This window comes from Oncorhynchus mykiss, chromosome 5 (genome assembly GCF_013265735.2).
Source record: "Oncorhynchus mykiss isolate Arlee chromosome 5, USDA_OmykA_1.1, whole genome shotgun sequence".
NCBI classification, from domain to species: domain Eukaryota; kingdom Metazoa; phylum Chordata; class Actinopteri; order Salmoniformes; family Salmonidae; genus Oncorhynchus; species Oncorhynchus mykiss.
Genome location: NC_048569.1, coordinates 28,425,748 through 28,437,562, shown reverse-complemented (window position 1 = coordinate 28,437,562; position 11,815 = coordinate 28,425,748). Strand labels below are relative to the sequence as shown.

The 11,815-nt window shown below is 42.4% G+C and overlaps 1 protein-coding gene across 1 annotated transcript; it reads left to right on the top strand.

The window, feature by feature from the left end:
- Positions 1 to 2,205: 2,205 nt before the first annotated feature.
- On the top strand, positions 2,206 to 6,517 carry c7b (complement component 7b; the record flags this gene model as incomplete). The annotated part of the gene is given in 13 exon segments (NM_001124618.1): positions 2,206 to 2,363; positions 2,572 to 2,710; positions 2,813 to 2,941; positions 3,044 to 3,287; positions 3,399 to 3,512; positions 3,732 to 3,898; positions 4,008 to 4,236; positions 4,419 to 4,590; positions 4,736 to 4,823; positions 4,942 to 5,074; positions 5,571 to 5,759; positions 5,896 to 5,992; positions 6,113 to 6,517. Coding segments are annotated over 13 exon segments (2,163 nt in total), but the record flags the coding sequence as incomplete, so codon positions are not given.
- Between the last annotated feature and the right edge of the window lie 5,298 nt (positions 6,518 to 11,815).

The window sequence follows — 11,815 nt, the reverse complement described above, 5'->3', positions numbered from 1 at the left end:
AATGTCTATGTAAAATTCCAATGTAAAATGTATGTGTAGCAGAAAAGCTGTAAAAACAAACAAGATACTTGTCCTCTGAAGAGGGTGGATGGGTTAACAATAATAAAATAAAATAAATACAAGAAAAAGACAAGTCTTTGGACTCTTTGAAATCGTTCCCGGTAGTTCGGAACTGTTTTCTGAAGTGCAATACTACACTGCCCTCCAGTGCCCCAGTTGAGTGCCTTTTCAGCTATGGTGGAAACCTGTTTACCTCTCAGCGAAACAGGATGTCTGATGCTTATCTACAGCATGTCCTCCTGCTGCAATACAACAGCAATTTCTGCCTTCAATCATCTCAGTAGGCTAGCTTCAGAATAGGCCTACTGCAATGCCATGTCTGATATGTGGGTTTTTTGGACCTAGCTGCACTTTTTTAGCTTAAACTTAAAAAATTACTTGGTGGAATAAATGTGTGATTACACTGTGCATATTGTAAAAACATTTTTTAGTCATATTTCTATTTCTCATGTTAGTCATTTAGCAGACACTCTTATCCAGAGTGACTTACAGTAAGGAGTGCATACATTTTCATACTTTCTTGTAATGGTGTCCTGTGGGATAAGTGTTTAGCACCATCCATGTTGCTGTGTCACTTAAGCCCTTCCTTATACCTGGTCTCAACATGTTTCCTTTGTCCTGTACATTTTTAGACAGGTGTACATGATTAAAATACACATTGTGGTCTGATTGTGATCAGATCTTAAAGGTGTAAATTGACATGTTAAATTGGTAATTATCATTTTTTAAACATACAATTGTTTTTGTTCAGTATGGGATGATGTATGTCAGTATGTCAGCTGCTATATTGTGTCTGGTTGATATCATAGAGTCAGTCATACATTACATACACATTTGCTTGGGAGCAACTGGAGTAGAAAAACTCATACAATTTGGCTCTACTAACTTGGGTAAATACAGGCTTGTGACCTTTGCACCAGTTGTGTGGAGCAGAGAGACTCATCCTGGAAAAACAATGATTGCGCAACTCCCTCCCAACTCAGAAACAACTCCCTCCCAACTCAGAAACAAAGTTCAGGTGCTGTTTGAACAAAAGCACATTTATTTCATGATTGTACATGCAGTATTACCTAATACCATCACAAAAACCTTGACACCACCATTACTTTTGCTAGAAATGAATAAAAGCCCATGGCAAAATGGATAGAAATATACTGATTAGGTTTGTTGCTGGCACAGGGCTACAAGGCCCCCATTAATTACGCATCAAGCAAGGGAGGGGGAAATGGGTCCTTATTGTTGTCTGGCTGGGGGAAAGAACATGAGTGTTTCTCCAGTGTGGAATGTCCTGAATTCTGGGTGCTGTTGAGTAAGCTCTCTCTTCACTGGCTATATGAGCTGGGCTCACTGTGCTGGGCCAGAGGAAAAGACCTGTCTGTCTCTGTGGTGTGCATTATGAAGGTAAGGAGTTCTCACTTATCCTCTCAACATGAATGATGATTACTATAACTCAATCTGACCTTGTGAATGTCATTATTTCTCCTAGCTGAACTTGGATGTAACTCTGTCCTGTCTGAGTCTGTTACTCTCCCTTCTCCCTCACATTCGGTATGTACTGAGAACCTGAATGTGACATTCATGGTTGACATTTACCATTCTATGTAAAAGCTGAACATGATTGTTTCCATCCGTCCACTTAGCTGTGAGCGCCCTGTGAACTGCAGATGGGGACTTTATGGGGAATGGTCTGAATGCGATGGCTGCACAAAAACACAGGTACACACAGTCAATCACACACACACACACACTTAATTGCATGGACTTCAAGAAAGGAAGGTATTTTTTAAAACTTGCATGTATTAATATTGATGTTTTCTGAATATTTACAGGTCCGCACACGAACTGTTGAGGTGTTTGCCCAGTATCAGGGCAGTCCATGCTCTGGGGAGGCTTCTCAGAGTCAAGAGTGTGTCCCCAAGAAAGGATGTCCCTTGGGCACAGGCTGTGGAGGAAGGTTCCGCTGTTCTGCAGGTACTTTTTAAAATCCACATGAAACCAGTAAAAATACGGAATTTTTGTCTATTTGTGCACTTTGTACTGAATTAGTGTATTGTTTAGTATGTGTATTTTCATCTCAGACAGGTGACCGATGTGTATGTATGTGCATATATGATTCATAAACAACAACAACATATGTACTGTATGTGTATCTTAGGACAGTGTGTGAGCCTCTCTCTGGTATGTAACGGAGACCAGGACTGTGAGGAGGGCGGGACAGACGAGAGACACTGTGATGCTGACAATAGCCACTATGTGTGTGACCTGGACAAGACTCCTCCCAACTCTGACCACACTGGCAAAGGGTAGGCAGGCCCCCCTCTACCACTAACATCATGTGACATGTATAGTACAACACATCTTGCAAATTTGATGTGATGAGTTTTGCTTGTGTTTTTCTTAATGGTCACTTTGCATTGGCTATGCTGTATTTCCCAACATGTTGATGTGATAATCCAGTGTTGAAGATGTGCAGATAGGTATCCGAGTTAAGGTTTGTATTGTCCCCTGTAGGTATGATGTGCTGACAGGGAAGTTCAGGTCTGGTGTCATTAACACACTAAGCTTCGGAGGGCAGTGCAGGAAGGTTTTCAGTGGAGACCACAAGACCTTCTACAGATTGCCTCAGAGTATCCTCAGGTACACCTTCCAGGTGAGCCATACTATACTACATGGGACTGCAGGTTTGTTTTAGTAACAGGTAGTAACTTACTGGGGAAGTAATACAACTACAATCTGTGAGATCTCTTCCTAGGTGGTGGTTGAGAATGACTTCACCGATGAGGCCTACGAGAGCTCCTGGTCCTACATGAAGCACATCCAGGACAATGCCTTATGGGGACATGATCGCCGCACTTTTCACACAGAGCTCAACAAAGACAAGGTGACTCACTGAGACTATAGCTGGTTGATGACAATATAGCCCTGTGTGAGTATGTAGAGTATGATGGTTAGGTCTTATATGCGTGTCCCTCTCTTCTGCCAGTCTCACAGGCTGCTGATCATAAAGAATCAGGTGGAGCTAGCCCAGTTCCAGAACACCGTGCCCCAGTACGTCACTCTGGCTGAGGGCTTCTGGAAGGCGCTGTCCTCCCTCCCAACCACGTACAGTTACCCAGCCTACCGCTCCCTCCTACAGACCTATGGCACCCACTACTTGTCAGAGGGGGCCCTGGGGGGCCAGTACCAGGCCCTGCTGGAGTTTGACAACGAGGCCCTCAAAGAGACCAGTGAGTAGGACCCCTTTCTCACCAGATAGAGACACATAACTGTTAAATATGGTATTCATTGCATTGAATACATTACACATTATTTTTGATTTCCTCTTTCTCTGATTGAAGGCACAACAGATACAGAGTACCAACGGTGTGTTACGAAGAAGAAGCGCCGCTTGTTCAGGAAAAAGGTCAAAACCACATGTGAAAAACTGGTGGACTCTCTCAAGACCTCTAAAGGTAGGTCTACAAGTTTCTATGTCACCCTTAGTAAACCTTATATACACGGTATGCACCACGAGTGCTACAATGACTCAAAAACAACACAGTATTAGAAAATATCAACTAGTCTGAATTGTTAAGAATAGAAAGGTACTGAATTGAATAGGTCTGAAGTGACAATAACAGATGCATTGTACTGTATGTAATCACCTCTGTCAACCATGATCCTGTCTGCAGAGTATAACAACAACAAGCTGCCTATTAAGACCAATGTCATCGGTGGAGACCCATCCTTCATAGCTGGCCTGAGTGTCCTGGACCTGGAGAACCCTGAGGCCAATGGACAAATGTATGACAAGTGGGCCCGCTCTGTCAAGGACTTCCCTCAGGTCATCAACATGAAGGTAGCATAATCACATATATCTCATATAACTATAAACTTTTTAGTCAATTTCTATCATATTTTTTGGGATGCCGTCATGTTATACTGTATCAAGTCCATCCATATTGTAGCTGCGGCCTCTGTATGAGCTGGTGAAGGAAGTGCAGTGTGCCGGGCTGAGGAAGCTCCATCTGAAGAGAGCTACAGAAGAGTACCTGGCAGAGGAGCATCCCTGCCACTGCCGGCCCTGCCACAACAACGGGCAGCCCCTGCTGACTGGCACAGAGTGTAAATGTGTCTGCAGGCCTGGTACCTCGGGCCCTGCCTGTGAAAGTGGCACTGTTATAGGGGAGCAGCCAGGTAAAACAACCTAAATTGCTCACTTCCTGTAATGACTTGTCCACTGACACTGTATTGTTCCTACCGGCCCCTTGCCTCTGACACTGAGCCAGCAAGATGTAAGATCAATGTATGATGTTGTTGTACATTTATCCATAATGATTGACTTATAAATGTGAGATTTTGGCTTTGTCTTTTATAAGGGGTGATCCATGGGAGCTGGAGCTGCTGGTCGTCATGGGGATCTTGTTCTCAAAGTAAAATGTCAAGGTCTAGGACCTGCACTAACCCTGCCCCCAGGCGAGGGGGCCTCCATTGTGTGGGGCTGCCCACAGAACATACTTCCTGTGAAGAGTCAGACCTACAACATTTAAAGTGAGGAAACTTAACCTCTCACCAAATACGCTGTGAACAACAGCACACCTTAGCACAGTAGCTACAGTTACAATAACCTCAGTAGACTTGAACAGTTGCCACATCTGCTTCAGAGTATGGGGGTTGACTGTGTGTTTGTCTGCAGGATGATGGAGCCTCAGTGTTTTGGTCTCTCTATAAGTACACCAAAGGCATGTAGAGCCCCGCCAGCCTTGAGGAATGGCTTTGTCCTGGTAATGGTCACCTTTCCATTCCTGTTATCTATTGCAGAATTCAATAACCTTCAAGGAAGTGTGTGTGAATCTGTCTACTGTATGTTGTGAAAAAGCATCAATGTGTATTTGCATCTAGAGCCCCAGAGATGTATACCTTGTAGGCAGTAAGATTGAGTACTCCTGCATAGAGGGCCACTACATCACTGGAGAAACTGTGGCTGAGTGCACTGACAACAACAGCTGGACCAGAGGACCATTGGAGTGCAAGAGTAGGTACTCAAAGGGTTAACTTTTTAAAACACTGCCATTGGATCTGACTCACTCAAATCACAGAGTTTCTAAACCCAGAGGCGCAACATCGCAAGACTTCCCGGGAACGCTTGCGAAGCAGACCAGGCTGGAGTTTGGGGTTTGAGAAGTCAATGAGAGAAGTGAACAATTCTTCTTTAGATGTTAATTTTCTCAAAATGTAAAGGCACAACCTAGATTTGAGACAAGGTCTTAAGTAGTTGAACATGTTATTACTCTGACTTCGCAAAAGTGACAAGCTGACCCGTTTTCATTTTCGTGCCGTTGATTTGGGAGACTGCAAATGCACAGCTTCGCGCGAGACAACAGTTAGACCAAATTACGAGTTTCTACGCATGAGCTTAGCTAGCCAACGTCGCCATGACATTGCCAACAAGTTTGATTGGGGATTTCTATTGGAGAAGCAGTTTTAGCCTATCTTCATACTGTACTGTCTTTGCTCAAACTCTATTCTAGGTGCAACATGTGATGTTCCGTCCCTTGAGAATGATGTCACAGGCACTCCTTGGAAAGTGATCTATCAAATTGGGGACAGTGTGTATCTGTCCTGTCCTGTTGGGATGATGAGAGAGGGCATGGCAGAGATCGTCTGCAGCTCCAGTCTGCAGTGGTCTCCATCCCCAGACAGCATAAGGTGCAGAGAAGGTAAGAGATCCAGAGATTCAACTGCTACATGGGAATAAAGAAAGCAAATTCTTACCATCTTTGCTCTGAAATTAAATGAGGAGGCATCCCATTCCATTAAATATTAATGTTGATGTGTTTATTCTGTGTGTGCCAGTGCCAAAGGGCCCCACCCCTCCACTTGGCTTGAACTGCAAACTATGGGAAACACCAGGAAAGAGTCAGTGTGTGTGTAAGCTTCCATACCAATGCCAGTGAGTATTTTAACTGCAGTCTTTTCAAATTTCTTGACTTTTGACAGGGTAATACAACTAAGTATATACAACCCTGGAAATTAACAAGATATTTTAATCTGATTATTTTTCTCTTTAAAGGCCTTCCCTGCAGTTATGTGCCACCCTCCACACAGGCAGAACAAGTAAATTGGGTATGTGTCAACTTGGAGCTCTGCAGTGTCTGGGGCGGAGCTTCAAGCTGGTAAAGGACAGTGATTGTGATTGGTCGGATCAGGGGCTCACTTCCTGCCAGGAGGAGTGCTTTGACACCTCTGTCCAGCTCTGTGTCAAACTACCAGACAGTGCTGTTGCTGTGACAATGTCAGAATGTGAGGTGGGGGCTCGGAGGTGCCAGGGGGAGCAGTTTGATGTGGTCAGCATCAAGGCCTGTTCTGCACTTTAAAACATGATTCTTAACCCATAATTGTAATGTTGTTTTTTTTACTTATAAGAGAGTAGTCCCTTATATTCTAATAAAGTGTGCATCAAGGTAGAGCTATCCATTTTCTACTCTACATGGTAATGGAGAGAACTATGCCACTAAGCTTTTGACTTCAGACAACTTTTTTGGACTTCCTTTATTGGTTGAAATTTGGCCATAGAATCAATGAACGAAAAACATTTCAATGTCTGTAAATGACACCTTGTCAACTTCCGTAAAATATGTATTTTATCTTTCATTCAGCACCTAAAATGCACCTGATTTCAATGTCTGGATAGTACGTATTTTCAATGTCCGGAAAATACGTATTTTTGACGTCTGAATAAGATGTATTATAACCTTTCAATTCAGTACCGGAAATGCACGTTATGTCAACGTCTGGAAAATGTCTAAAAGATGACTGGGATTGTTGCAAGTTGTAAATAAAAGATCATTAGACAAAAAAGGTTACATTTTTTGTTAATTTCAAATAAATGCTACGTTGTGACACAATAGAGTTGATTGCATTAAGAGACATTTTTTAACAACAAGTTAACAACAATCTAAATTTTAGCAAATGAAGTTGAACCAACTGAAACGGGACAAAACGTGCTCCTTCTGAATGTTAGTCTTTACAGTTAAATGTAATGTGTGCTCTATGGTATTATGGACAAGGAGAGAGTGATAAAATATGGGAAGAGGATGGGTACAGCAGGACCTGATTATGTGGACTATTCACACAGGCCTTCATTGAGAATCTCAAACACCATCTTTCTACACTTAATGGCAGCCATGGAGCACAGGGCCATACTCCTCTTGCTCTGGTTCTTCAGCAGCTTCACACAGACATTGTTTGTACTCTGGGTGCACAAAGTCAAAGGGTAAGTAAGAGCAACAAGTACATGGAATGATTTTGCTATGTTGAAATTCTATCAACAAATGTATATTTGACAAATAATTAATTGTATTGCATCTTAACTAGTTAAAACTATTTTCAGAAAAGGTTATTTCAGCTGAACGGGGTCAAGTGCTATCTGACTCATAGAGGGAATGTGTGGCCAGTCAGAGTTGCCGGTGCAGCTCTTACACTCGTAACAGATGTCAGAGTTGCAGGGCTCCTGGACTGAGCTCTTGGCAGACATGGTGGCACTGAACTTGGCCCAGTCCAGGCTGACCACATCCTTGTCACATGGACCCACATTCATGGAGAAGAGCTGGTCACCATGGCAACAACCCAGGTGGAAACCACAATAGGACATCATCATACCACTGCCAACTTCAACATTGAAGATGCAGAACTCGTTTTTGTATGAGCTGCAATACACACAACACACAAATGTGGAGCACACACAGATATGGAAACCATAGATCAATCCAAGTAGAGCTAACATTAAAAGGCACTTAACAACCCATTAATATTACATTATTCATGACTTAATGAAGATTGATAAATGAAAATACTCACATACAAGTCTCTCACGCCACGCAAATACATTTGGAACTATCATGCCTCTCTCCACCCCCACATTGAGTGTTAGAAACAAACAACTTATCTGGACAGACACACAGACAGAACAAAAATCCAATTACGTCATTATGTAATTGAATCCTATTGTCAATCATGTGATCTTAACTTAATTGTCGATAAACTATATGATGACTTAAAAAGGACACCAACATCCTCTAATGTTTCTTCAAAGCCCTTTTGAGACAGTCTCCACCGATTTTGCAGTGCAGGTCATCGGGATGTGAAGGCTCCCAGGTTAGACTCTTGCAAAAGCTTTAGAAGCCCCGCCCTGACAGTGTCATGCCTTTGTCAGTGCAGTCGTAGCCCACCTTGCACTACTTTAAAATAATTGAGTTAAGAAAGCCTCTTTACAAACATGGTTTCTTTTTTGCTTTATTGAGTAAGGCAGCTCCAAAATGCAGGAGTTTCAGCCTAGCTCAATGCTTTCTGGGGTGGTGGGGCAGCCAGTGGAAAATACGAAGCGTAGGGGTTGATAATGTTCACTAGTTGCGCCGTGATTGGCTCAGTGTTCTGTCACTCATGGGGACACTACGTCACTGCCAAATCTAAGTGTAGAGCTCGAAAATTCAAGCCCCTTGGGTGCTGCCATAGAGTTACATTAGAAGTGCCCATCCAAGAAGGCTCAAGGTCATTGGCCACAGATAAAATTAAGTCAAATCCCGTTATATCTACAGTAGCTTTAATTGGATTGATCATGTCAACATCATACTTTCAAAATATTAGCTAGCAGTTATTATAAATCAAGTCAACAATGTACTGGCAAATCCTATTTAATCCTTGTCATATGAAGAGAAATAATGAAGAGAAATTACAGATAAAACGTATCGGTGCTCATTGGACATTGGACATAAACATTACACAACAAGTTGGAAATCTCAAATTCAACAATGTGGTTTGGAAGGAATCAGTGGCTAACTGCAATTCAGTGGAGTGGGTGTGTTATCCCAATTATCATTTTAAGGTTCTCTTTTAATATTTTAAAATGATAAACATTCAACTTTGGTCATGCTGTAAATCCAGAATGATTTCTGCCGCAATCAAAACAACTGTTAACTCAGAACTAGGAAGTCTGACTTCAGTGAGTTCAAGACAACCCAGGAAAAAACTAGCTACAACTGGGAAAATACGTTTTAAACGGTCACCCAACTCGGAATTGTCAATCAGGAACTTGAGCCTCTTTCTAGAACTACGACCTGAAGATCACTGACGTCATCATGATTCGACCCTGTTTTTTTTCGGAGTTTCCAGTTGTTTTGAAAGCACCATAAATCCAGAGAAAGACAGACTTTGATGACAAAGTTTGAAGACAAAATTTGCCCACAAAGGAATGCCACGCGCCACCTTCCTGTTCAAGTGAGCACAGCACAAAAAGGTGAGTCCAAAAATGTCTTGTATGCTGCTGCATAAATGATGTAATATGCCAGGGAGATATGTACAGTGGGGAGAACAAGTATTTGAAACATTGACGATTTTGCCGATTTTCCTACTTACAACGCTTGTAGAGGTCTATACTTTTTATCATAGGTACACTTCAACTGTGAGAGACGGAATCTAAAACAAAAATCCAGAAAATCACATTGATTGATTTTTAAGTAATTAATTTGCATTTTATTGCATGACATAAGTATTTGATCACCTACCAACCAGTAAGAATTCCGTCTCTTACAGACCTGCTAGTTTTTCTTTAAGAAGCCCTCCTGTTCTCCACTCATTACCTGTGTTAACTGCACCTGTTTGAACTCATTACCTGTATAAAAGACACCTGTCCACACACTCAATCAAACAGACTCCAACCTCTCCACAATGGCCAAGACCAGAGAGCTGTTTAAGGACATCAGGGATAAAATTTTAGACCTGCACGAGGCTGGGATGGGCTACAGGACAATAGGCAAGCAGCTTGGTGAGAAGGCAACAACTGTTGGGGCAATTATTAGAAAACGGAAGAAGTTCAAGATGACGGTCAATCACCCTCGGTCTCGGGCTCCATGCAAGATCTCACCTCATGGGGCATCAATGATCATGAGGAAGGTGAGGGATCAGCCCAGAACTACACGGCAGGACCTGGTCAATGACCTGAAGAGAGCTGAGACCACAGTCTCAAAGAAAACCATTAGTAACACACTACGCCGTCATGGATTAAAATCCTGCAGCGCACGCAAGGTCCCCCTGCTCAAGCCAGTGCATGTCCAGGCCCGTTTGAAGTTTGCCAATGACCATCTGGATGATCCAGAGGAGGAATGGGAGAAGGTCATGTGGACTGATGAGACAAAAACTGAGCTTTTTGGTCTAAACTCCACTCACCGTGTTTGGAGGAAGAAGAAGGATGAGTACAACCCCAAGAACACCATCCCAACTGTGAAGCATGGAGGTGGAAACATCATTCTTTTGGGATGATTTTCTGCAATTTTTGATTTTCTTTTGGGATGATTTGGCCAACAACCTCCTTCCCTCAGTAAGAGCATTGAAGATGGGTCGTGGCTGGGTCTTCCAGCATGACAACGCCCTGAAACACACAGCCAGGGCAACTAAGGAGTGGCTCCGTAAGAAGCATCTCAAGGTCCTGGAGTGGCCTAGCCAGTCTCCAGACCTGAACCCAATAGAAAATCTTTGGAGGGAGCTGAACGTCCGTATTGCCCAGCGACAGCCCCGAAACCTGAAGGATCTCTGTAATTGCAAACAAAGGTTTCTGTACCAAATATTAAGTTCTGCTTTTCTGATGTATCAAATACTTATGTCATGCAATAAAATGCATATTAATTACTTAAAAATCATACAATGTGATTTTCTGGATTTTTGTTTTAGATTCCGTCTCTCACAGTTGAAGTGTACCTATGATAAAAAAAATTACAGACCTCTACATGCTTTGTAAGTAGGAAAACCTGCAAAATCGGCAGTGTATCAAATACTTGTTCTCCCCACTGTATACTGTAAGCTAAGAAAGTAATAAGAAAGTAATACTAAGTGTATGTTGGAATGGAATTCCAGTTGGAATGATGGCGCCGGAGGGTAGGGCTGCCGTCGGCTCTTAACCAACCATGCTATTTTGTTAGTTTTTTCGCGTTGTTCGTAACTTGTTTTGAACATAATGTTGCTGCTACAGTCTCTTATGACCGAAAAGAGCTTCTGGACATCAGAACTGGGATTACTCACCTCAAATTGGATGAGGAGTTCTTCTTCAATGAGTAATACACAATGTATATACTACGGACACCTGGCCAGGCACAGATCCCTGTGATTCCCTGGAAAAGTAAACACACTACCGTTAAAAAGTTTGGGGTCACTTAGAAATGTCCTTGTTTTTGAAAGAATAGCGTATTTTTTGTCCATTAAAATAACATCAAATTGATCAGAAATACATTAATGTTGTAAATGACAGTTGTAGCTGGAAATGGCAGGAATATCTACATCGTCGTACAGAGTCCATTATCAGCAACCATCACTCCTGTGTTCCAATGGCACGTTGTGTTAGCTAATCCAAGTTAATCATTTTAAAAGGCTAATGGATCATCAGAAAACCCTTTTGCAATTATGTCAGCACAGCTTAAAACTGTTTTTCTGATTAAAGAAGCAATAAAACTGGCCTTCTTTAGACTAGTTGAGTATCTGGAGCATCAGTATTTACAGGCTCTAAATGGCCAGAAACAAAGGCCTTTCTTCTGAATTTCGTCAGTATATTCTTGTTCTGAGAAATGAAGGCTATTGCATGAGAAAAATTGTCAAGAAACTGAAGATCTTGTACAGCGCTGTGTACCACTCCCTTCACAGAACAGAGCAAACTGTCTCGAACCAGAATAGAAAGAGGAGAGGAAGGCCCCGGTGCACAACTGAGCAAGAGGACAAGTACATTAGAGTG